Source organism: Acomys russatus, chromosome 31 (assembly GCF_903995435.1).
Source record: "Acomys russatus chromosome 31, mAcoRus1.1, whole genome shotgun sequence".
In the NCBI taxonomy this organism is placed as follows: Eukaryota; Metazoa; Chordata; class Mammalia; order Rodentia; family Muridae; genus Acomys; species Acomys russatus.
In genome coordinates this window covers 17,004,903-17,031,488 of record NC_067167.1, presented here as the reverse complement: position 1 = coordinate 17,031,488, position 26,586 = coordinate 17,004,903, and the positions used below count along the sequence as shown (strand labels likewise).

General features: G+C 44.7%; 2 protein-coding genes across 6 annotated transcripts in view; one reads left to right on the top strand and one right to left on the bottom strand.

The window, feature by feature from the left end:
• Positions 1-18,251, bottom strand: part of Fgd6 (FYVE, RhoGEF and PH domain containing 6) — a 117,445-nt gene extending 99,194 nt beyond the window's left edge. The window contains exons 1-2 of the mRNA XM_051139940.1: positions 18,016-18,251; positions 8,216-10,607 (exon numbers count right to left, since the gene is read on the bottom strand). Of these exons, the coding sequence (XP_050995897.1) occupies positions 8,216-10,607; positions 18,016-18,031 (2,408 nt within the window). The 5' untranslated portion in view covers positions 18,032-18,251. The remainder of the gene's footprint in view (positions 1-8,215; positions 10,608-18,015) is intronic.
• Positions 18,252-18,565: 314 nt separating this feature from the next.
• The window catches only part of Vezt (vezatin, adherens junctions transmembrane protein), a 60,351-nt gene continuing 52,330 nt past the window's right edge, over positions 18,566-26,586 (top strand). For all 5 annotated transcript variants that reach the window (XM_051172703.1, XM_051172701.1, XM_051172702.1 and 2 more), the window contains exon 1: positions 18,566-18,695. In XM_051172703.1, the coding sequence (XP_051028660.1) occupies positions 18,660-18,695 (36 nt within the window). In that variant the 5' untranslated portion in view covers positions 18,566-18,659. The remainder of the gene's footprint in view (positions 18,696-26,586) is intronic.

The following is a 26,586-nucleotide window of genomic DNA, read 5'->3' as shown; positions in this document are numbered from 1 at the left end:
CACCTTATAGACCAGGCTGGACTTGAACTCACAGTGATCCACCTGCCCCTGCCTCCCAAGTGCTGGGATTAAAGGTGTGTGCCACAGCACCCGGCGCTGTCTCTGTCTCTTGATCACTTTTTCTTGAAACAGGGTCTCACTTAGCCCAGGCTGGCCTTGAACTCAGCTCCCAATCTTACTGCCTCCATCCTCCAAGTGCATATGCCACAATGCCCAGCTTTGACCTTACCTTGGAATTCAGCATTCCTTTTAAGTGTCAGTGATTCTTCTTAGCTTCCCCAAACCAAACTGCTATAATACAAACAGCTCTCTGTATCTAAAATATAGTCTTTCAAAAAGGTTTCTGAAGTAGGGTGTCATATACCTGGAACTTGTTATGTAGCCAAAGATGGCCTTGAACTTCTGATCCGTTCTTGTCTCTACCTCAGAGTGTGGGGAGTACACCAATGACCACCATGCCTATTTTTATGCCATGTTGGGGTTTGAACCCAGGGCCTATGCTAGGCAAACACTTTACCAATTAAGCTATGTCTCCAGCCCTAGTCTTATCATTATCATAAATCCAGGCATGGTGATGTATACATGTAATCCCAGTACAGGGGAAACTGAGGCAAGAAGATTAAGGACAGTCTGGGCTACCCTAGTGGAGTACCAGGCCAGACAGACACTACAGAGCAAGACTCTGCCCAAGGGTACTCCCCACCAAAAAGGCATTAAAATAAACAGGCTAATCTAAGCATCATACTTGTTTAATCCAAAAGGCCTTTCTCTAACAAATGCATCTCTGTGATTCCAAGGAAAGATGACTGGAAGAACACAGAAAGCTTACAGGAGTCATGTGTAAGTGCAGCTGTTACTGAAGAATTCCTGAGAGGGGAAGATGCTCATCCCACAGGGCCCTGGATCTGGAATTCTCCTGAACTACCTGGGGACCTTCAGGCCAAGTTCACCTGCCCCATGTCTTGCCAAGTAATGACTCTGTCCTCAACACACCAACCTACTAAGAGATCTAGGTTTCACCAGGTGAGAACAAGTACTTCAGAAAACCTGAACTACTTCACAGCACTGGCTCCTGACTTCAGTCCTGGGGACATGTTCCTAGAATGAACTGGTAGGACAAAACAGATGTGCCAGTCAGCCAGTCACCAGATTTGTTTGCCCCCAAGCATTTGCAATTCATATTCTCTATTCTCTCTCTCTCTCTCTCTCTCTCTCTCTCTCTCTCTCTCTCTCTCTCTCTCTCTCTCTCTCTCTCTCTCTCCCTCTCTGTCTCCAGGGTCTCATGTAGCCGAGGCTTGACTCAGAACTGAAGGTCCTTCTGCCTCTATTTCCCAAGTACTAGAATTACAGGCATGCCCAGTTTTCCTTTTTAAGGCCTTGAGAGGTAAAAGATGTAAACAACTGATCAATGTGTGAATGGACCACACCTATTAAGATGTTTGCAACTCAGAACGAATTTTCAGAGTAGAAAAAAAAAGAAAGGAGTAGGAGTTAGGATACTATCCTAATGTGTTAGAAAATACAAGAAGGTGGATGAGTGGGCTGGAGAGATGGCTTAGTGGTTAAGAGCACTGGTCACTCTTACAGAGGACCCAGATTCAATTCCCACCACCGATTTGGTGGCTTACAATCACCTCTAACTCCAGTACCAGATCCGATGCCTTCTTCTTTCATCCAGGGGTACCAGGTATGGACATGCTATACATACATACATACATACATACATACATACATACAGGCAAAATAATCATACACATAAAATAAAATTTGAAATCTAAAAGGTAAAAAAAGGAATGACAGGAAAATGAATATGTAATTTGAATGCAGTGGGGAGTGACGGGAAATATGACTGTGGCATTAATAAACTGAGAAATCATGCACTTGCTCCTGGGTAACATTCAAGGTAGAAAAGACAATGTGTACCATTATTGACAAACAGACTAATAAAGGTAGCATTACTTTTGATCTAAATGATCAGTTTTCCATGGCTACATGTGTTTAGATGTTTCCTCCCTATCCCCCTTAATGTGTGTGTGTGTGTGTGTGTGTGTGTGTGTGTGTGTGTGTGTGTGTGTGTATGCCACACACACAGATGCCACAGAGGCTATAAGAGGGTAAACAGTCCCCTCAAGCAAGAGTGAGGCATCTGACATAGGTACCAGGAACTGAACTCTGATGACCATGAACAGTAAGTACTCTTAACCACTGAGCCTTCCCTGTAGCTCCCCAGGGCTCAGTTAATTGAAAACCATAAAGGGCTGGAGAATGGGTCAGTGGGTAATGCCTGCCACACAAACTGGAGGGCCTGAGGTCAACTTGAGTTCACGTAAAGCTGACACAGTAATGTGCTCATCTGTAACGCCAGTGCTCCTATGTTGACGCAGGTGGGAACACAAACAGCAGAATTCCGGGAACCTTGCAGGCCCACCAAAACACAGAGATCCTGCCTCAAAAGGTGGGAGGTGAAAACAGACACCAGAAGTTGCCCTCTGACCTCTACATGTATACACACCGTAGTACTTTCACACACTTGTATCACATGAACACCACACAAACACACACATACACACAGTCACACACGTGCAGAAGGGTCTTCTTAAATCTCCCACTAAAACTTGTCTGTAAAAGTGTTAAAAATAAAAGCCTGGAGTCGTGGTGCATGCCTTTAATCCCAGCACTCGGGGGGCAGAGGCAGGTGGATCGCTGTGAGTTCGAGGCCAGCCTGGTCTACAAAACAAGTCCAGGACAGCCAAGGCTACACAGAGAAGCTCTGTCTCAAAAAACCAAAAACCAAAAAACAAAAACTAAATAAATAAATAAAAACAAAGCTGAGTGTGACAATGCTACACACTTATATCTCAGGGCTCAAGACAGAAGGATCTCGAGTTTGAGGCCAGCCTGGACTACATAATGAGGCCCTGCCTCAAACAAAGCCTAAGATGCCCAACCACTCCAAATCAGGTATTTGATAAAATATCAATTTAATTGTTCTGAGAGAAAAGAAAAGAAGAGAGCAACGAGAGATGACTGGTAAGAGTGTAACACTTTACTAATTCTTGCAGATTATTTTAAAAGAAAAAGGAAACTTTACTGGGAAGAAATAAAACCCAACTCTTCTAGCCACGGTGTCAAATATAGGGTAAGTATGTAAACAAACAGATTTGTCAAAACTGTGTAACTCTGAAACACTGAGTTAAAGAGGCATACAAATATTTGATATTTCCTGAATCTAAAAACAGCCGACAGGAAAGGGCCACTGTTGAGATGTTATGCACCCCGCCCCCACCTTCTAGCTGTGTATGATCTTATCTGTGATGCGACAACAAAGAAACTATTAGTTTACAAACCGTTAACTTAGTGCTTGCTCTTTTATTGTTTAATCACATTATTAAAATTCAACGATACCACCAGATGGTAAACCAGATGTCCTCTAGGCCGGGTCTGCCAAGATACAGTACAGATGCTACTGGACAGCGTACTAAGCCCAGTCCCATGTTTAATGTGGAGAGAAACAACCACCCCAAAATAGTATTCAGTCTTCAGTGGGAGTATAGTGATACCGATTGATGAAAAAGAGATTATTCTGAGGTCTCTTTGCTTTCCTTTTAAGCCTGTTTCTGGAAGACTAAAAGATGAATGGAAACTTGTTGAGGCTGGGACTACTGGGTGGTACTGGAACGATTCACATTTCTAATGCTACTTCTGTTTCAGGCTTCTCCCTCCGGGGTACCACCAACATGCCCTTCCTATGTTATAGAAACAGAACCCGCGGGCTCCTGAAAGCCAAGTCTGATCCTGTTGACTTAAAAACCAACATTGGTTCAAGTGTCACCATGGATCTGTAAGGCTGTCTCTGTTTGCTTTTGTAGTCCTGAGGGCTCTATCTAGGACTGTGTGTGCACAAGGCAAGCACGACATCATTGAACTACACCCCGGCCCTCGGTGATCTTCAATACCCTGTCAGGCTAAACTTTCAATGAAAATATCACGTGCTGTAATTACCTGTCGCCTCATAGCGGGGAGTTCCTTGCCAGTAAACACTCAACTTCAAATGCACACATGCTTAATATCTATGGGGGGGGGGGGCGAGGGGAGTAATTGCCATCATTTTTTAAGTGCCTATGAGGACAAACCAAAACATCACAAGAAAAATCTGGACCGTTTCCAGGTAAAGTGCCTCCCTACCTGTGCCCCCCCCCCCCCCACCCCCCCCCCCCCCCCCCCGTCAGGAAATCTGTTTGAATTTCAAAGGGAATGCCATCATCAATGACCTAAATTTTATAACCTTCCCTATGAAACCAAGCCTCCTGGGTAAGAGCAGTAGCTGGAAATTTGCCATCAGTACTCATTGAAACAAAGATGTATATTGTCTGCTAATTCTTTCAGGGTTATGATGTAGAGACACTCTGGGGAAGAGATCTCCCCCACCCCCACCCCGCCATCCCCAGGCCTGAATGGTGACCCAACTGTAACCCTAGCACCCTAGAGAGGTGCTTTGGTGGGAAGGGTGCAAATATGGGGTCAACCTGTGCTACATAGACTTCTAGGCTATCCTGGACTAAAATCCTGTCAAATAAATAAATCTGCCCCAAACACTAGAACATTCCAAAGTGACTCACATCCTACTTCCAAAGAAATTAAGACACAAATGCAGTAGGCAAACAGTGACACATGTGGCTTACGGTTCTGTATCCAGAAGTCCCCTTCCTCCCTCCTTCACCTCCGGGTCCATCTCTCCATTCATCCCTCCCGTTGGGGGCCTCCCAGTCCCCTCTCTTTACCTCCTCCCTTCTCTCTAGCTACAGCCCGCTCTGCTTGTGCTCAGAAACGCTCAGTTTACAAAGAACAGCGTGGAAAAGAGAAAGGATAGACATTATGAAAGAAAACGAAGTAAAGAACTCCTTTGCTTACTAAACAGTCAGGGTACCTTTCCCTCCTTATCAGCTCTAACAACAGCCCTCCCAGCAAGCTCAGCCAGGCCCCCTGATTTCCTCATTCTTGTCTGTCACTTCCTCAGAAGCCCTGCTGAGTCTCCGGCTAGTCCTCTGAGATAACAAGTGCTCCAGTGACACCTAGGCCGACACTCCAATTCCAGTCACAGCTAGCATCTTACAGGATCACACAGAAAGGTCACCTGGGCCAGGCGGCAGTAGACCACGCCTTTAATCCCAGCATTCAGGGAGGCAGAAGCAGGCAGATCTCTGTGAGTTCGAGGCCAGCCTGGTCTACAGAGTGAGTTCTAGGAAGTCAAGGCTACATAGAGAAACCCTGTCTGGAAAAAAAAACAACCAAAATAACCAAACAACGACAACAACAAACCCTTTACCTGAATTCCCAACACTATTCTTTGGGAAAAAAACAATGAGTTAGAATTGTCAGAATTTTAGACTATAATCCTAATCAGAATTTGGGACAGTCTATTATTTAAATATTTGCTGATAAATGACAAATAGATTATTATAGACTTGTAACTGCTCAGGTTTATGAAACATTTATGTTTTAAAGAAAGTGACCAATGAGATACCTCTGAGTCAGCCAAACAGACTCCAAAGCTAGCAACACTCTAACCCAGAGCCCCAGAGAAGTCCTGGATTCCCTTCCCTGGGGGCTGACACACTGTTGAACACTTTCCTGATGACTCTCAAAAATAAAAAATAAAAAATAATCTGAACATGCTGGACAAGTAAGTACTAGACTGCTAAACTGCATGCCCAGCCAGGATCCTGCATTTTGAATTAATTCTTCCAAGGCACAGGTCTCCATTTGCAGACCTTCCTTCAGGATTCCCACTTGAATCTTCTTGGCTCTCAGCCCCTCATTCACCTCATTTCTTTTTCCCAGGGTCCTCCTCATGAAGGCCAACAGTTTGCTTTCTCTGACTAGTCAACTGTTTACAAAAGGACCAAAGTCTAAGGCTTGAGCCTGGCTCTATGGCTGAGCGCTTTGGATCCAGCTGGCACATGTTAGGTCTCTCAAAGCCCACTGAAGCCTCCCTGTTCATGACTCAAACAAAACCCTCTGTGGAATTCGAACTTCAAAAGCCAAAGTTGCCCACCCCTCACCAGGCCGTCCTTAACACCTTGTAGCCTGTCCAATGCCATCCACTGGCTTCCCGTGGTCTCCAGAAAAAGCCCTCTTATGAATGCCTGACCAGCTACACCGGCTGGCCGGCTACATTAGCCGCTCAGAACCTGCTTCCCCTCAAGCGTGGAGCAGACCGGACAAACCAGTCCCAGAAGTGAAGAATCCACGCATGTCAGAGATAGTGGTAAGCCCTCAGGATTGAGAGCTGAGCCAACAGGAAACAAACCTCAAGGTCAAGCCTCCTGTCTGAAGGGAAAAAAATGATCACAGCAGAGGACAGTGGTGTATCTGAAGAAAGGAATCAAAGTCATCACACACATGTGCACACATGCACGTGCATAAACACATGCATTTAATGAAAGGATATTAAAAATGCCAATAAAGTTGCTTCATGGGTAGAATATCGCACATAGGAAAAAAGATAAATTCTTCAAATAGTTATTAGATATCAAGTGTATCAAAATACTTATGCTAAAGAGGTCTTTGACTACATACTAACATTTAGGAGTATAAACAAATTGTGGTCAGCTGTAAGAAAAAATAGGCAAGGGGCCTAAGAAGCCTTTTACAGGTAAAAAAGAGGATAGGTAAAGATTATCATTTTAAATGAAAAAACAAAACAAAACAAAAAGTCACCATGAGAGCATCTGAAAATTAACATAACTCAAACAATCTGCTTCACTGTCTGTCTTGACTTCCTTGACAGTTTTATTTAACTCACCCACTAACTCACACATAGCCCTTTGAAGTTCCACTATGTGCTAGGTATGGTAGTATTTTTACAAGTCACATTTTAAGACTCAGGACTCGGATAATCTGCCGACTTCAAAATACAACCAAGCACTGCAAAGGCAGCCAACGCACAGGCCGCCTCTGCAGCACTGGCAAGCGAAGGAGGCCGAGGATTGTTTCCTTTGCCTCCTTTTCACCCCTTCTCTCCCGCGTCCATTCCACGCCTAGTAGGCTCCTTGTTTGGCCTTATGTAGAATAAAAACACAGAACCAGAACTCTTTAGGTCGCTTAAAACTGAACGCCATTTTCTTCAGTAGTGTAGCCACTGTTAAGGTGTCTGTGCTCCAGTAAATAATTCCCCACTCACACTCACGCAAGAAACCATAATTAAATGTAGTAGGTCGCACGAAAACAAAGTCCCCAGAAGCCAAAGGGACATGAAAATAAGGGAGGGCGGGGGGGGGGGGGGCGGTAACTTCCTCCGAAGAAGAAAGGAGTCATGGGAATGGAGAGAGATGAGGGAGAGTAGTGCGAGTGGAAATGACAAACATTATGTACATGAATGAAATTGTCAAAGGTAAGTACTTTTTTTTCTAAAGACTAAGCACAGAAGAACTCAGCTGCATCACTAAATGGTATGCCGCAGTTCAGACTGAGCTACAAAATGCAAAGAGTTTAGGGAGTTCAGAGTAGGATGTAAACACTTCCCACTAGGTAGACGAAGAAGCTCCCCGAAGCCAGGGACTGGAAAGCCGAGCCATGACAGGAGTGGAATCCCAGAGAGTGAGGTGGAACAGATAGGACATACACAAGAGGAAGACAACGCTTTCCTGAGCTTCCCTGTTAGTACCTGAGGTCAGCAAGGAAAATAATGCTTAAGGAGTGGCAAGATCTAGATCTAGAGTATTCCAATGATGGCACCTTACATAAACGCATGGGCTTCATCATTTCATAAGCCTCCTGGATTAACCAGTGCCTGCCTAAGGTTCTATGTTGGTGCACGGTGGGGTGGGGCTGGGACCTGGCCCACGTCATCCTTCTAGGTCTATCTTGCTATTATTATTATTTTTGGGGTTTTGGGGTTTTTTTCGAGACAGGGTTTCTCTGTGTAGCCTTGGCTGTCCTGGACTCACTTTGTAGACCAGGCTAGCCTCGTGTCTGGTCTGCCTCTGCCTCCCGAGTGTTGAGATTAAAGGCAAGCGCATTACAAGCTTGCAATGCAAATGCTCCTGTTGTATGACAGAAGGAGTCTGAACACAGAACTGCCTTCATCTACACTTTGTTGAAGGGTTCCTCCGCAGGCGATTTCCCCCTCTGCAGTACCATATCAGAGCTGTGGAAGGCTAATTACAAAGACGACGCACGGGAAGTGCAGGTCTAGCTGACACCCCCGTATTACCTGGAAGGCTGATGTCTAGGATCAAGTTGCAGCTGGCCATCTGGAGCGTCATAGGGCTCTTCTGCTTCATACAGATTTGCATCAGTGTCCTCTGCACTGTAGGAGTTCTGCCATCCCAACTCCGTAGTTCTCCCTCCAGCCACAAAAAAGGGCAAATTCTCGTACTCTGGGATCTCCTCATAATGGCGCACGTTCTCATACTCTGGCGCGTAGTCGCTTGTACTAGACTTGGAAGACAGCGGACAGGCTGAGTCCCTGGAGAGCATCTGGTCATCCAAGGACTCCGCTCTTTGCCCACTGCCGGCACTGGCCTGGCCCCAGGGTTTCACCTTTTGAGATTCCAGGCTGCAGTTTTCTGCAGAATATGCCTTGGCGGGTTTACTTCTCGTTTCTTCTCCTGTCACCAAGCCTTGCCAATCACTTTCCAGCCCTTTCTCCTTCTGCTCTCTACTGAGCGGATGTCCTGTGGTGACGTCCCCATGTTGGCAGCTTTTTGACCTGAGTTTCTGAAAGTCACTCTTTAGGAAGCCAATGGACAGTTTCACATTAATCAACTTTTTAAAAGAAGTTTTCTTTGGGGGGTCTTTGCACGGTTTATTGCACCGGTCCATATCCATGGCAGACAATGATTTTGCTCTTGGCTTGGTTAGGGAAATAGAAGGCTCACTGTTTAAGGATAAAGTGACACGCTTCAAGGCTTCTGGGCTCCCTGAGAAAGGTAAAATAGGATGAGGCAACTTCCATACTGGCTTTTCTGAAGTCGGGTTGGGCAAATCAAAGGATGATGGTGATATACCATGGTTTGAGGGACCCGGATGCTGTAGGTGGTTTTTTTGCAGTCCTTTCTCTGCATTTGTTTCTTTACTTGAAGAGTATGAGCTCTTTTCTACAAGTTCCTCAGAAGCAGCCTTTTTAAGCACCCCTGCAGCAGGCAAGCTGTGTCTTTGAGGCTTTTTGGGAACAACTCTAGAGGAAGATTCCTTTTGTATCTGAGGACCTGACGAGTCTGTGTTCCAGGCCCTTGGCGGATGTTCAGTACAGGCTAGTTTGACTTGCTGAGGCAAGCTCGGAGGCTGAGTACTGCATTGTGGAAGGGCAGTCTCTTTGTCCGCAGCAGGCAACATGCCGAAACCATCTTCTGCCGGGCTCTCGGAGCTCAAGACAGAGTCTGTGTCTGAAGAAGGTGCCACTTTTTCCAAAGGAGGCTTCCCATGACGCTCAGCTTTCTGTGAGGTGACTGAGTCCTGTCTGTTGGAGTCAGAGGTCAAAGCCCTTTTATTTGCTGGCTTCGCTTTGTCCACTTGCCCCTGGATATACAATGCACTCTGATGGAGAACACTGCCTTTATTGTTTTTCAAACTATCTTCCAGGAGACAAGAAGACCTATTGTGGGAATCCTCTGGCTCTTCGGCACTTTCGCTAGGAGTCTCGACATACTTCTGGCGACGCAGACGAGTAGCTTGTGTCTTTCTGGGCTTGGGAGTTGGAAACTTAGTGGGATGAGGTAATAAGTGGATTTCTACAGGCCCGAGATCGTTGACCTCTGTCTTCTTACTAGGTCCATCTGAAGTCATCCTTTTGTCATCCGGGTCACACGGAAGACAGTGCCTGTGACCCTCAGCATTGCCACTCGGACGAGTCTCGAGATTTTGAGATCCCTCCCTAGGAGGTTGTGGGTGGCAGCTGTGACGAGCAGGGACTTTTTCAACGGTGGACATGGAAGGGGACAAATCTTCAAATTCAATTCTGATCTGTCTGCTGCCGCTCTTGTCACCATTCATTTCTGGGTTGTCTGGAGTTCTATGCTTCCTCGGGGAACTACAAGGTGACCGCTGCTGTGTTAGAGGCTCTTTGAGCTTCTCTTCCAAGATGCTTGCCTTTAAGACAACTCCACTCTGGCTCCGGCACTTTTCACCGCTTGAATCCCATCTACTGCCTGTCTTTGTAGCCCTTAGCGAGGACGCACAATTTTTACTGTTCTCCAAATTCTCTTTCACTGCCAGAGGCTCTAAAACGAGCCGGTCTGTGCACAGACTTTCTCTATTCCCAGGCTCAGGAACACACCCAGGACTGCACGGACACGCTGGTAAAATATAATCACTGTGCGGAGCTCCGGCATCTTTGCAATTACACTTGTCAGTGCTCTCAGGTAATTCTGGCTCCCGCTCCTGCAGGTTCAAAGTAAGCGTCTTTGTGGGTGACTGCTTGATGTCTTGAACAGCTGAGTTTGTCAGGACTTTTGGTTTTGGCGCAATTGCTGGTTTGGCTTTCTTTGTTAACCGTGGAACACTAGCATTTACAACATCCGGTTTAGGTGCAATAGGAGGCGGAGGTGGCTTATTATTGGTCCCCACTAACTTTGGCTTGGGAGCCAATGGTGGCTTCTTAAGGTCTAGAAAAAAAAATGTAATAAGTAAATGATGAAATAGATGAAGCACAGAGGATATTACAAAGATATATAACATTTTCCTGTTTTTATTTGTATTTTATGACGAGGTCTTGCTATGCAGCCCTGGCTGGCCTGGTACCTACCACATAACTCGAACTTACAGCCATACTCATGTCTTTCTGAGATTACAGGCATGTAATATCATGCTTGTTAAGAAACATTTTTAACAGTATGACCTTTCATTTTATTAGGCAGATTACATTATCTTAGATAGTCAACATTACCTTGAAAATTCCTAAAACTGTCCTCAAGTTTTAGTGTAATGCAGTTTTGCCTACACTGCCCACCTTTTAGTTAATTCACTGCTAGTTTTCCTCTACCTTGGACACTCGTTAAATCATTGGCTTTTATTTAGTGGCTCTATTTAGTATCTTCAGCTCATCCACAGGGTATTAAGAGCTTGCCTACAGGATGCAACTCTCTAAGTGTCTCATGTAAATAAAAGCAGCACTGTTCTGTAATACAGGACTTCTGTTATAAAGAGTGTCTACCTGGGGCTGGAGAGATGACTCAGTGGTTAAGAGCACTGGCTGCTCTTCCAGAGGACTGGGTTCAATTCCAAGCACCTACATAGGGGGAAAAAAGTGTCTAGCTGGTAAAACCTCTATGCAGTCTAAAAATGTATGTGGAAATCAGACATTTTCTACCAAAAAACAAAAACAAAACAAAACTGAAAGTAAATTCATTGGTGTTGAGGTTCATAACGAGGCTGGTATTTCTCGGCCTGAGGATCAATCGGGAATTTCCTATTTCTTCATAGAGCTTTATTTTATCACATGCCCAGGCCTGGCTCCAGATCCACCGACAGAAGAGCACGTGAAGATACAATCCGTACATTTGTGTTTCACTTCCCACGGGCGATCGATTCTGCCATTTATCATAACCTCACCAGCAAGCACTACGTGTCTGGATGCTTCGTTTCTCTGAGCAAGGGTGTCATGAGACCAGGCTGGTCTCAGACTCACATCCTTTGTCTTCTGTGTCCAGGTGCTGGAATCCCGGCCTCACCCTCAAGTCCAGCATTAAAGGGTTACCACGAGTCCCTCACCACACGCCGCGTATTCCATCCACACCTAGTGTACAATGCTGCACTTTTGCACGCTGGCTCTTAGCTCACGTGGAACTTGACACCAGCTTTACACAGAGGACCCTAGTGAGGGAGCTAGAGAGATAGATGGCTCTGTGGCTAAGAGTGCTTTTGGTTCAATAATGAGGGGCAGAGTTCAGTTCTAGCATCCACCACAAGAAGTTCACAGCAACTTGGAACTCCAGCTCAAAGGGACGGGACACCCTCTTCTGGCCTCCTTAAGAACCTGAATTCACAAGCGAACATATACTCAAATAGACAAACACACACAAGCAAAACAAGAAATAAATCTTCATTCTAAAAGACCCTAATAAATGTAAAAATGACACAAAGAGACTATATTTCTCTTAAGTTTCCTTAGGATCTTCTACTTGTCAATCATGCTTCCCTCAGGGGACTTGAGTTCATGCACATTTTATCTTATACGTCTTAAATTAGATTCTTCAGCGGGGTCTAATACTTAAATAGAATAAAAACTTATTTATAAAACAGTCTCAGTTTGTGCCACACAAGACTGTTTGGCATTGTTTCATTTGCTTGCACACATAGAGGCTTTGATATTTCATTTGGTGTTGATTTTCTCTTCCACAAAGGAAATTAGTCATAATGCTCGGAAAAAAATATTACATGGCACTGAGTAAAAAGAAAAAAAAAAGTGGGGTGCTCTACTTCCTTTTCCTAAGCAAAGAGGAATTTCTCCAACTCTGGCATTATAGGCACAGACAAGTTCTTTTTTTTTTTTTTTTTAATTTATTCTTGTTACATCTCAATGGTTATCCCATCCCTTGTATCCTCCCATTCTTCCCTCCCTCCCATTTTCCCCTTACTCCCCTCCCCTATGATTGTTCCTGAGGGGAATTACCTCCCCCTGTATATGCTCATAGGGTATCAAGTCTCTTCTTGGTAACCTGCTGTCCTTCCTCTGAGTGCCACCAGGTCTCCCTCTCCAGGGGACATGGTCAAATGTGAGGCACCAGAGTACGTGAGAAAGTCATATCCCACTCTCTACTCAACTGTGGAGAATGTTCTACCCATTGGCTAGATCTAGAGGACATCATATTGGGACTCTAGATGAGAGAAGCATGGGAGAATAACAAAGTAGAAGGATCCAGAGGGTCCTAGAAACCTAAAGTAGAACATTATGATAGGCAGATTTGGGCCCAGGGGTCCCGCTCAAACTAAGGCACCAGCCAAGAACAGTACAGGCTGTAAACTTTAAACCCCTACCCAGACAAGTTCTTATAACAGATCCCTTAGCAAACTCAATTCCTAGGCACACGGTTATTGTAAGAAAGGAAATGAATTTTCAAAATAATACAAATTCCCAAATCAGGCAATTTTCAGTTAGCTATACAATACACATGTTATTAGCCTGAGGTTTGGTTCTTGTGTTTTTTGGAAAAGCCTAATGATAAAGCTTACAGGAGGAGTGTATTAAATTAAATTCCCCATCCATCAAGTCAAATCTTAAGTGAAAGTATGTGTGCCTGAGGACTTGTCCCTGTCTCTCTTCTTATTCAATAGAAACTGACAGGACTGTCATGTTGTTTTCATTTCTGTCATTGTTAAAACTGCTTGCCTCTGGGGTTTTTCAAAGAATTAAAAATATGAGTTTTTACAGGATTAAGTGAGTTCTGGAGAGCAGCTACTACAATGTTCTTAGCATTTCTGAACTGTACACTTACAAGTAGTTAACATGGCTGGGCACAGCAGTGCACACCTATAATCCCAGTGCTTGCTACTCTGGAGGACTGTTGTGAGTGTGAGGCTAGCAGGGCCTATGCGGTGAGACTCTGTCCCCCCAGAAACAGAAAGAGGCTGGGATATTCTATTTTATTTATCACAATTAAAAAGAAATCAGGCTAGCCAGAGGCTCACCAGACAAAGGTACATGCCATGCAAACATGGCAACCTGAGTTCAATTCCCAGAACACACGCAAAGGTGGAAGGAAACTTGTCTCTACCAAGCTGTTCTCTAACCTTCACACACACACACACACACACACACACACACACACACACACACACACACGCCCACTGGTACTCACTAATATATCCATTTTTAGGGGCTGGAGAGGTGGCTCAGAGGTTAAAAGCACTGTCTGCTCTTCTAAAGGTCCTGAGTTCAATTCCCAGCACCCATATGGTGGCTTATGACCATCTGCAATGAGATCCAGTGCCTTCCTGTGGCAAGCAGGCACACATGTGGGCAGAATACTGTATAAATAATAAATAAATCTTAAAAAAAAATAATATCCATTTTTAGAAGGTTTATTTAAAGAGAAAGAATGTGTGAGAGATCTTAGAAGGCGGCGACAGCTCACGCCTTTAAGCCCAGCACTCAGGAGGCATATGTAAGTGGATCTGAGTTCAAAGCCAGCCTGGTCTACAGAGCCAGGTCCAGAGCAGCCAGGGCTGCACAGAGAGACCCTGTCTTGAAAAACCAAAAAAAAAAAAAAAAAAAAAGAAAAGAAAAGAAAAGAAAGAAGGAAGGAAGGAAGAAAAAGAAGGAAGATTTCATCTAACTAGCAATTTATTTTCTGATCTTAGAGTCTAGTCAGGAGGTTCAAGATCATTTAATCAATTCTTTCGGCTCGTCCTGAAATACACTGTATTACCATTTACTCTGTTGCTATTGTTTTGCCAAGTCCCTCCAGGCTGACCTCAAACTCTTGGCCCTCCAGCTCAGCCTCCCTAAAGCACTTCTAGTACCAACCTACTGCCTCACTCTCCCTAAACCATGATTAACCTCCAGTACCAATTCCAGCCCTCCCTTTGAGTCTGATTCCAAGAGACAAATCCCTGTTCTCTCTTAATGTCACAGAAAGTATGAGCCAAGGCCGACTCCCAGTAAATACAGCACAGCACTGTGTTCTAAAGCAGACGTTCTCAACCTTCCTAATGCTACATACAACCCTTTAACCCTCATGCTGCGGTGACCCCCCCCCCCAACCATAAAATTATTTCATGGCTACCTCGTAACTGTAATTCCGCTACTGTTATGAATCACAATATAAATATCTGATATGCGGGGTATTGGATATGGGAAACCCAAAGGGGTTGTGACCCACAGGTTGAGAAGCACTGTTCTAAAGCCTTTGATGCACGCACACTCACTAAGTAACTGTGAACGTGGGCTTAGTAGTGTTAGTTACTTGTGTCTTGAAATGGGAAGAGGTTACTACTACAGTTCAGAGTCCAGCTTATTCAGGGTCTTAGTGACTGCTGGGTGAGAGCTGGGGGGAAAAAAAAGGGCCTGAGAACAGACAGCTGCCACATATAGACCATTTAATGCTTCTCAGCGACAGAAAGATTCTTTTATTTTTAACTTCACTTTCCAATCTAACAGCAAATGGTGTTCTGAAGGCTGAAGAGATGGCTCGTAGTTAGGAGTATAGTGCATACTGTTTTCATAGAAAACCTGAGCACAGCTCCCAGCACCCATGTGGCCAGGGGAGGACTGAGGATTGGAGATGAGGAGGGTTCTACAGCTGCCTCCAGTTCTAGGGAGAGCCTTTTTTGAACTCTGCTGGCACCTGTGCTCACACATGCACAACCCTCTACCCACCACACATACATACAAACACACACACATTTTAAAAATAGATTTTTTAAAAATGATGTTTTGAAAAGGGAGCACAATGAACTTCAATAGGATTATTGTGTAATTCCTTAATGACTAATAGGAACGAGTGTGTGCCAAGTCACTGGGATTACAGGGGTGCAACACCACGTCAGCTTCATGACTAGTTTTCAGATTATAGGTTATTTGTGGGGAGGGGGAGGCGTGCATTCCATATCATACAAGTGTCAAGGGGTCCATCCTTTCATCGTGTGGGCCCCGGTGACCACGCTCTGGTTATCAGTCTTGACAGCAAGAGCCTGACCCACCGAGCCATCTCACCGGCCCTCATTATTTTTGATGGCTCTATTTTGAAAGGAATGTGGCTCAAAACTCCAGTAAGAAATTCTGTTATGACGTACTCCAGTGCCAAACCTTGGAATCAGCACACAATGTTTGGAAGTGGATTCTGCACCTCTGGCTCCTGACACCGGACTAACAATCAGACCCAAATGCTGCTTCTTTGGAGCAGCACAGCACATCTTTTATTTACACAGCTGTTTGGCTCCAAGGGAAATCTAAGGTAGAAAAGTGAAGTATCAGTACCATTTTACTGTTATAAACAGATTCGTCATCTGTTACACGCAGGTGGCCTTGGCTCGTGTATGCACTCACTCTCTAGGCTATTCTGCCAGCCCCAAAGAAAAAAAGCCCAGGCATCAGTGAAATAGTGAAATGTACATACACAATACGATAGAGATAGATAGATAGATAGACTTTTAAATATGTTTTTTTCATGTTATACTTAGAATACTTGCAAAATCTCCTCTATGAGCTCACTCTTCAACAGCTGCAGAAAAACAAAACAAAACAAAACAAAAGCAGGACACAGATCACTTAAATGTTGTACACCAGCCCTCTAATCTTAACTTAAGCCAGCCTTCTGGAATACACTGGAATAGGCTGAAAACAAACACTTGGCTTCATGAGTAACCTTCCCCCAAAGCTTTAACAGGTTGTTTCATTGTTATGACCCCACACCCGTGGCTTGTGAGGACAATGTATACATAACTTTAACAAAATGGGGTGGAAAGAAAACCCTCAGTCCTCTTCCATATCCCCTAGACAAAAAACGTACACCACATCTCATCAGATCAGTGAGTAAAAGAAGCAGTTAATGTTTCTCAGCAAAGCCATGGTTTAAAAAAAAAAAAAAATCAACTAACTCAGCTAGACACAGGAAGTGTCTCTTTTAAATACCACAAAAATGCTGTGGATTTCCTTAATTGTAAAGTTGATAAGTATAAAAATAGCTAGCCTTGTCCTAGAGTAATTCAAATGAAAGAGTCATAAACTTCGAGACCTAATCCTAGAAATTTTAATTAATTTTTAAATTTTTATTTCAAATTAATTAAAAGAGTTCAGTCATTTTACAAAGCTGAATGCTGATGAGGCACAGAAATTTGAAAACAATCCATTGTGTAAACGGAACGCATCCCAAAATTAAAGAGAAACGTTTGTAAGTGACTCCAATCGTGCACGATGGTCACATGAATGAAGACACATAACATCAAAAGATCTACAGCAGCCTCTAATTTCTTGCTTGTTTGATGTAATCGGATTATACCTAGCAGTGTGACTCCTCTGAGGCTTTAGAAATACAAATCAGAACATTTAGTGTGTGTGTGTGTGTGTGTGTGTGTGTGTGTGTGCGCGCGTGTGCGTGTGTGCGTGTGTGTGTGTACACTTTTGACAGTTTCAAGTTGCAGGCACTTTAAACAAATGCCAACGAAAGCAAAGAAAACGTAATCTCATACTTAAGTGCTTGTTCTTAGACGGGACTGAAGTTTAGCTTTAAATTCCTTTACTACACCATGTCTCACCAAAGTTCCTGCAAATGTGGATATAGATGTTCTTAAAATATTCCATACCTTATTAAATTCTGGTTGTAAAAATAAGCTATGTTCTTAGTAAGATACTGTAACGTCACTTGAACACTTAAATTTGGGAAAATAAAAATTGTTCCTTAAGAATGTTTTGAAATGCTTAAATTCACACAAAGGTAAGCAGAGGCTTTGTTATTTGGGTGAGTGGAAAGGAAGCAGATGGAAAATAAGACTTTGTTTACACTATCCAGGTAAGAACAGGGAGGGTGGGGAGAAAAGGTAAAGATGAGCAAAAACCAGAACAAAACAAAAAATGGGGGAGCGGGGTTTGTTTGGGAGAGGTGCTGCTTGATTTGTTTTGTTGCTTTGCCGTCTAAATAGTGCACTCTCAGGTAATGAAACACCAGGGTAAGAACAGCTCTGTTTAAACCTTCCCGATGCGAAGAGCTTCAAGTCAGTAAATACTAGGTTTTGAAGCAACTCAAGCTCGTAGCGGAGTTAGTTCAAGTTCGCTGGGAAACTGTCCCAGCTTAGAATAACTCCGCATCGGACTCCAAGCTTGCCACCCCGCGCACAGGCGACAGCGCCTAAGCCGCACTAGAGGAGCAAGCTCCGCGTCGCCGTCGCTTCACCTGGGCTCCGTGGGGCGGAGGTGGGGTGGGATGGGGTGGGGGGTCCCGGAGGATCCCACCCCAGGCGCGAGCGACCGGCGCCACCGCACCGGCCACCCCGCGGGGAGGAAAGCAGCGGGAGCCCGAGCCCCGCCGGCGCCCGCAGCAACTTCCCAGCCCCGGCGCGAGCGCTGCTACCACTTACCCGCGGCAGAAGTCATGACTGCCCCCCGCGCAGCTCACGCCCTCAAGTCCATGGCTCCCCGGTCAATCCACACTCTCCAGAGTTTGAGCGGGAGACAAAAGTCCCCGCAGCGGCCACATCTCGTCCCCACAGCCTGAGCTCCTCACAAAGGACGGACGCCGGCTTCCCGAGACCCTCCGGCTTACCCGACCGCTAGTGGCCAGCGACGGGAGGACGGACGGACGTGCGCGAGCGCCGCTCCGCCGCGCTCCCGGACGACCGCCAGGCGCGCGCACGGGAGGAGCTCGCCCGTCGCGGCGTCGCGCACGCGCGCCCCTCCTCAACTCCGGAGGGGGAAGAAAAAAAAATGCGCGCTCCGGGCGCCCCCTGGTAGCCGCAGCATGTAAAAGGCAGACAAAAGCCATAGCTCTCTCCAATAGGAGCTCGGGAACGCCCGCCCGCTCCCGCCCCTCCAGCCTACACGTCCACCCTCCGCTCCAATAAGCAGACTGGAAAGGGGGGGGGGGGCGTGAGTCGCGAAGCGTGCCGGGAGTTGTAGTTTTCAGTGCTCCCCTGAGGTGGGCACGGAGCTGAAGCCTGGGTGCTGGCTGCCCCGCCTGCCTGCATTTCCCATCGTGCCGAGGCGGGTGGTATGGCGGAGAAGGATGACACCGGAGTTTGACGAAGAGGTGGTTTTTGAGGTGAGGAGGAAATGGCGGGGAGTGTGGACCGTCTTTGTTTCAGAAGGGCTAGAGGAAAGAGCGAGGAGGCAAAGCGATTCGGAGGGGAGGGATCGGTTGACGCGCGCCTGCGGGCCCGGGTCAGCAATCCTCCGCTGTTTCGGGGCCTGCTGGCTGCGGGCGACTGACAGGTACAGCCCATGGGCTCCTGGTGTGGCTGGCCTGTACCCCCAAGCTCGCCCAGAATTCCCAGATCTGGCGCGGTTAACCGGCTCTGGGCGGGAGCACTAGCTCAATCCTTACCCGGTGGCTGCACCTCGGCGGACTGCGCCTCGCTGGGGCGGGGCCGAAACGTGCCGGATACTCCTCTCTCTGTGCTACTTAACCGGCTGCCTTTTATCCTTGGTTTTTGCGGGCGTGTTATCCAGAAGTGGTTCGGGTCACCATGATCATAGTCATCATCAAGGCGTGGCCTTTGGAATGCGGGCAGCAGGTGCCGGTTTTCTACCTGGGTTTGAGGTTTAAGTGTAAGACCTGTGGTCAATGGCTGAGGGCTCTGGAGTGTCTCAGCACCTAGGTTCCATTCTTTTGTCCCTGCTGTTGCGCTAGGTGTAGCCAGTTACGAATGGAAGCTCTGGTCTGGATGTGAACGCTTTTGTGTAGGACTATTTTAAGATGTCTCTGCCATCTTGAATTTAAAAAATAAAGTCCAGTGCTTTTAATGTCATTTCCCCCGCCCCATGAGACAGGTCAATACCCACACCCGGAATGTGTGTGTATGTATGTAGGTAGGTAGGTAGGTAGGTATGCCTTACTTTTTCTAAGCCAACTAGAGTTTAGGAAATTAAGACAACAAGAAGAAAAGAAATTACCCATACTGTACAATAGGAGAGTGAGATATGGTACAGAATGCAAAGTGCTTGGAATTGTACAAACTGTCCATGGAAGGCTAATTTGGTAACCGTTGTCTGTTGTTGGCACCTTAAGAACTACACCCAGCAAATGATACCCGAGATAGATCATCAACTGTCAATGAAATTAGAAAGATGGATGGGAGAAAATGTACCACAGGGAAAGGATTTTATGTACGCCAGGGATCGGGGTGGAGTGACAATATTTAATGTGTAGTTTGAGGGGCTGGAGTGTGGAGGGTTGCCATGTAAAATGACTTAATTGTACCCGCGATTTCAAAGTGGGACTATGACTATTTTGCTATAATGAAGGGTGTAGGTCATGAGGAGGAGTTCAATAGAGAAGACAAAGGCATACATTTTGGAAGTCGGAAAAAAATAATGAAATAATGACATACTGTCATTTCTAATATGAAATTGAGGGAATGGATACAGATTGAATGTGGGAGATGAAAGGAGACAAAAGTAGGTGGCTGGTTTTTTTGGTTTTTTTGTTTGTTTGTTTTTTTTTTTTTGGTGATATCTGGACATAACAAATGTGGTTTTGGTATTTTTGGCTTTGGGGGTTTTATTGGGATGGGGGTGTAGTTCCCTTGGTAGAGTGTTTGCCTTGAATGCACAGCCTCCTTGGTTCAGTGGCCAGCATCACCTAAACCTGATACATGCCTGTAATTCCCAGCACTCAAAAGGTGGTGAGAGGAAGTTCTTATGAACTTCAGAGTTATCAGCTACTTAGTGAGTTAGAGGGTAATATGAGATATGAGACCCTGTATCAAAACAAAACATTTTCCTATAAAAGATAAAGAAAAAATGTTCTTGGAAGTTTTTCTGTTCAAATGGATGATGATGATGATGATGATGATGATGATGTGTGTGTGTGTGTGTGTGTGTTTAGCATGAGAAACATACCACAGCGGTTTGAATATATTTTGCTTTTTTGCTTATATTTAAATTTGTCATTAATCTTGTCTCCCTCCCCTCACCCCATTTTTTTTGGTTGGGGGGAGACAGAAAGGGTCTTAGTATGTAATCCAAGCTGGTCTTGAACTCCCCACTTCTTCATCTTAGCCTTCTAAGTACCTGGGATTATCGGCACACCCCATCATGCCCCACAATAATAACATTATATTGCTTAATTTACATTTAGAGATTGATGAACCATTTAAAAATATATTTACTGGCCGGGCATGGTGGCGCACGCCTTTAATCCCAGCACTCAGGAGGCAGAGGCAGGCGGATCGCTGTGAGTTCGAAGCCAGCCTGGTCTACAAAGTGAGTCCAGGATGGCCAAGGCTACACAGAGAAACCCTGTCTCGAAAAACAAAAACAAAAACAAACAAACAAACAAAATATATATATATATTTACTATTTTGGTGCTAGGGATTAAGCCCAGGGCTTTTCCATGCTTAATAAGTGTGCTACACCCTCAGCCTAACTTCTTAAAAGTTGATTTATATTAATTCTTTTGTTTTACTCACCAGCACATTCCTTTTACATTTTGTTATTTTATGCCACTGGGTATTTTGCCTGCATGTATGTCTATGCACCACGTGTGTGCTTGGTGTTCTTGGAGACGAGAAAACTGTGAGATACAGCACAACTAGAGTGACAGACAGTCGTGAGCCAGCATATTGGTGCTGGTAATTGAACTCCGGTCCTCTGGAAGAGCGATGGGCACTCTTAACTTTCTTCAGCCCCTGCATGAATTATTCATCTGTTACTTCCACCATTACCCTATCTGTTGACTTAACTTTTCCAGCTTTCTGTTTAACTTTTTTGATCATTGTCACACACACACACACAGACACACACACACACACACACGGAATGCACACATATTGAGAGTGTACACATCCATGACCGTTCAAATGACAAATGGGACATCACTAGCGCCAGTGCCACCTTCCTGCTGTTTTTCAGTTACTAGCCCCCACCGCCCCCCCCCAGTATAACCACTATTCAGAACTGTAATAACCAGCCTAGACTACTGTTTACACACTGTGAAGTTTCGTTTACATGGTCCTTTTGTGTTTGTCTTCTTTTTCTTTCTTTTTTCCTTTCTGGCCTTGGGAGATTCATTTATATGATTGCCTATGCATTTTATTTTGATACAGTATTTCATGTGACTCTATGACTTTTTATTTTTATTTTATTTTATTATTATTTTTTTAATATTTATTTTTGTTTTTTATGTGCATTGTATATCTACGGGTGTCAGATTTTGGAGTTACAGACAGTTGTGAGCTGCAATGTGGGTGCTGGGAACTGAACCCTGGTCCTCTGGAAGAACAGTCAGTGCTCCCAACCGCCGAGCCATCTCTCCAGCCCCTCTATGACTTTTTTTTTAATCAGGTCTTTTCAGGGTGTACATTCAGTAGTTCGTGAGTTGAAATAATTGTAAATAGTGTTATTGAGAACCTTTCAGTGTGTGGTTTTGTTAAGCGTGTGTGTGTGTGTGTGTGTGTGTGTGTGTGTGTGTGTGTGTGTGTGTGTAAATACTGGGTTATAGAAAAGACATATATTTGCCTTACATAGATCTTATCAGACATTACAAGCAGTTATTGACACTCCTATCAGCAGGCAGACATCTCGCTGTGCCACACCCTGCCAGCACTCTTTCTAGGAAATGTGTACCTCTATCTCTGTGCGCTTTTCATGTCAGTGTCTCTGGTAAGGAACTTAAGGTGCTTCGTGATATGTTTAACGGGTAGTGTGAGTCTTCCCCTTGCTTCCATCTTATTATTAGAGAAACTACATACATAGGCTACAAGTCCTTAATTGTATATCTACCCCACACCCCTTAGAGTGTATATATATGTGTCTTCTGTACATTTTTAAACATAAAATTTTATTACATTTCTGCGTATGTATGTTACATGTGCACACATGGAGGTCAAAAGACAATTTGCAAGTGTTGATTCTCTGCTTTCACTGTGTAATCCCTTGGAATCAAATTCAGGCCCTCAGACTTGGCGGCAAGTACCTTTACCTACTGAGCCATCTCAGTGGCAGCTTCTGCATTCTTTTTTTTTTTTTTTTTTTTTTTTAAGATTTATTTATTTTATTATGTATACAGTGCTCTGCCTGCATGTACACCTGCATGCCAGAAGAGGGCATCAGATCACATTATAGATGGTTGTGAGCCACCATGTGGTCGCTGGGAATTGAACTCAGGACCTCTAGAAGAGCAGACAGTGCTCTTAACCTCTGAGCCATCTCTCCAGCCCAGTTTCTGCATTCTTCTAGTTTATTTCAAAGAAAAGAGTCTCCTAAATTCATTAAAACACACTTAATCCTTTTTCTTTTATGGTTAATGTTCCAAGGAAATACTTGCATACCCTAAGATGTTTTCTCTAAAAGCTTTATTTGACCCTATGCAATTGACCTGCCATATCCCCCATGTGGCTATCTGGTTGGCCGAGCATTATCCTTTCCCCCACTAAAATATAATGTCTTTGTTTTAATCATAGTTCCATTTTATTTTATTGCGATGGGCCTCACTGTGTAGCCCTGGCTGGTCCAGAGCTCACTATGTAAACCAGGCTGGCTCAGCCTCATAGAGGTGTTATCTTGCCCCCTGAATGTTGGCACCACTACATCTGACATGCCCCCCCCCACCCCATCCCCTTTTATTTTTCCTTGGAAGGCAAAGTCTCACTATATAAACCAGGCTTTCTTCAAAAACTTATGACCCTCCTGTTTCAGTCTCCAAAGTGGATTACAGTCATGTCCTGTCACCACTGGGCAAGCTTCTGCATTCCCCCCCCCCCCTCGTGTCATATGATTTTCTTTCTTATGCCTTTGGCTGTTCTTGACTCACTGTTCCATGAGTTCTAAAATGATGAGCCAGTGAATTTCAGTTCTTAACTGAAATTTTGTTTGAAATCACATTAAATCCATAAATAAGTTCTGGGAAATCTGACATCTTTGTAACATGGAATCTTCTCATACAAAACACTTATTTCTTGCCTTTTGGCTTTGTCGCTTCATACTGAACTAAGAACTTTGGTCATGTTAAGCATATTCTCTGCCACCCAGCTTCTGATCACCTTCTCAAAGTCAGTCAGCCTCCCATCTTTTTTTGTGTCCTAACACTGATTTTACAAGTTGAGAATTAAACTTTCCATGAAACTATAGCTAAGTTGCCCCTTAAAGATAGTCATTTTCTCAAAAGGAGAGCAACTATATTCTATCAGTCTGTTTGTCTTAAGATTTATTTAAGAATACAGTGTTTCACCTTCATGTACTCCTGCACACCAGAAGAGGGCACCTGTAGATGGCTGTGAGCCACCATGTGGTTGCTGGGAATTGAACTGAGGACCTTCGGAAGAGCAGACAGTGTTCTTAACCTCTGAGCCATCTCTCCAGACCCCAGTCTGTTTGTTTCATAGTTACAGTTTTATTCTTTGCTTTTTTTTTTTTTTTTTCCTTTTGAGAGGTACTATAATAGAAAGGAATGGATTCTAAAGCAGGAAGGGCTATTTCATCTATTTATTAGTTAATGTGACTTTGAGTAAGTCACTTATCTCAGCTTCAAGTTTCTCACTGGTGTATAGAAATAATAGAATCTACTTCAGAGAGTAACAGTGGATATTAAGTGACTGACTATAACAATTGTTTAGATTATGACCTGGCATATTATAAACATTCAGCAAGTATTATTAGAATTTTCTAGCAAATTGTCCTATATCAAGGTTAATACTTTTTCCCCCTTTGTTTTTCTGAGATGGGTTTAAATGTGCAGCCCAGATTGTCTTTGAACTGGTGGTATTCATCCTGCCTTTGCCACAGGTCAAGATTGTATGTGTGCATCACCACATCCAGCTGTCTGTCTGTCTCTTTGGAGACAGGGTCTCACTGTGATGCCCTACAAGTTCCTGGCCTAAAAGTTCCCATGTAGCTACAGAGATCTGCCTATCTCTGCTTCCCTCTCAAGTGCTGCAGTTAAAGGTGTACACCACCGTGACCAGGCAGCTTTTCCTTTCAGGAGTAGTTCCTTCGTTTTTAGTCTTTTTTTTTTTTTTTTTAGATTTATTTATTTATTTATTATGTATACAGATCTCGTTATAGATGGTTGCGAGCCAACATGTGGTTGCTGGGAATTGAACTCATGACCTTTGGGAGAGCAGTCAGTGCTCTTAACTGCTGAGCCATCTCTCCAGCCCAGAGTTTAGTCTTTTATTATTATTATTATCATTAATGTATTTATTATTCACTTTACATTCTGGTAGTAGCCCCATCCCTCCTCTCCTCCCAGTCTCACCCTCTCTACCTCTCCTCCCATCCCCCCTCTCCTATTCCTCAAATAAGGGGAGCCCCCTTCCCATCCACCCCAGCTCATCAAATCACATCAGGACTGAGCATGTCCTCTTCCCCTGTGGTCTGGCAAGGCAGTCCCCACAGGAGGACGTGATCAAAAAGCTGGCAACAGAGTCCATGTCAGAGACAGCTCCCACTCCCCTTACTAGATAGAGGACCCACATGAAACCTGAGCTTCCATCAGCTACATCTGTGTAGGGGGCCCTAGGTCCAGGCCATGCATGGTCCTTGGCTGGTGCTTCAGTCTCAGCAAGCCCCTCTGGGCCCTGGTTAGTTGGCTCTGTTGGTCTTCTTGTGGAGCTCCTGTCACCTCCTTTTTTCCTTCCTTCCTCCCACTTTTCCACAAGTGTAGGCTCAATTTTCATAGCAAATATATTTTATTATGAACTTATTAACCAAGAGTACCTCACTTATAACCTGACTAACCTAAACAACAGGAAAAGGAGATTAAAGAATACAATAATGAAACAGTAAGGATATCAGTTCCAAAGAATGATTTTCCTGGCGTAATCAGCAGGATTTCTTCTGCTGGAACCTGGAGCAACCAGAACCTGGAACCTCAGCCGTAGCTGGAGCCCCAAAGCCTTCCCTGAGCGGTTCTCTAGGAGTGTCTTGAAGTGGAGCAATGAACAGCCAAAACTATCCCAAGTCTCCAAAGGTCCCACCTCTTGTTTTTGGCTCACATTTATACCTCCTCTCAGAATTTGTTCAAGGATGTTTTTCAGCTGGTTAACAACCAATCTCCCCCACGCAGTGGTTCTACTTCTAAGGAGATAAATATCATCTGTTCTCTCACAAGTGTTTTTCTTATTCCCCACTTGTGACCTAAACAAAAAATATGTTTATCTCTCCTTCACACAAGACTCCCTACACATCGCCCAATGTTTGGCTGTGAGTCTCAGCATCTGTTTCAAACTGCATTCTGGGTGGAGCCTCTTAGAGGACAACTCTGCTAGGCTCCTGTCTGCAAGCATAGCAGAGTATCATTTTTTAAAGAGATTTATTTATTTATTATGTTTACAGTGTTCTGCCTGCAGGCCAGAAGGGGACATCAGATCTTATAACAGATGGTTGTGAGCCACCATGTGGTTTCTGGGAATTGAACTCAGGACCTTTGCAAGAGCAGGCAGTGCTCTTAACCTCTGAGCCATCTCTCCAGGCCCAGAATATCATTAATAGTATTCAGAGGTTGCCTGTCTTCCATGGGGTGGGTCTTGGGTTGGGCCAAGCATTGGTTGGACATTCCCTCAGTCTCTGCTCTATCTTTATCTCTGCACATCTTGCAAGCAGGATGAATTTGGGGTGAAAGTTTTGTGGGTGGGTTGGTGTTCCCCTTCCTCCACTAGAAGTCCTGTCTAGTTAGAAAGCAGCCTCTTTAGTCTCCATAACCCCTGCTACTAGGAGTCTCTGCTAGAGTCCCCCTCATATCCTCCCTGAAGCCTACCCTGACTTAGGTCTCCAGCTTGTCACAAAGATGGCGCAGCCCACAGTTTCTCTTTTCGCCATGGGCCTTCTGTCCTCCTGCCCCCACTCTCTCCAGGCCTGCTCTCCACCCTTATATCTCTCTGTGCTCCCTCTCCTACCTTGTTCCTTCTCTTCAACCACTACCGCTGTCTATTCTAGTCCTTTCTGAGTGAGATTTAAGCATGCTCCCTTGGATCCTCCTTGTTACTTATCTTCT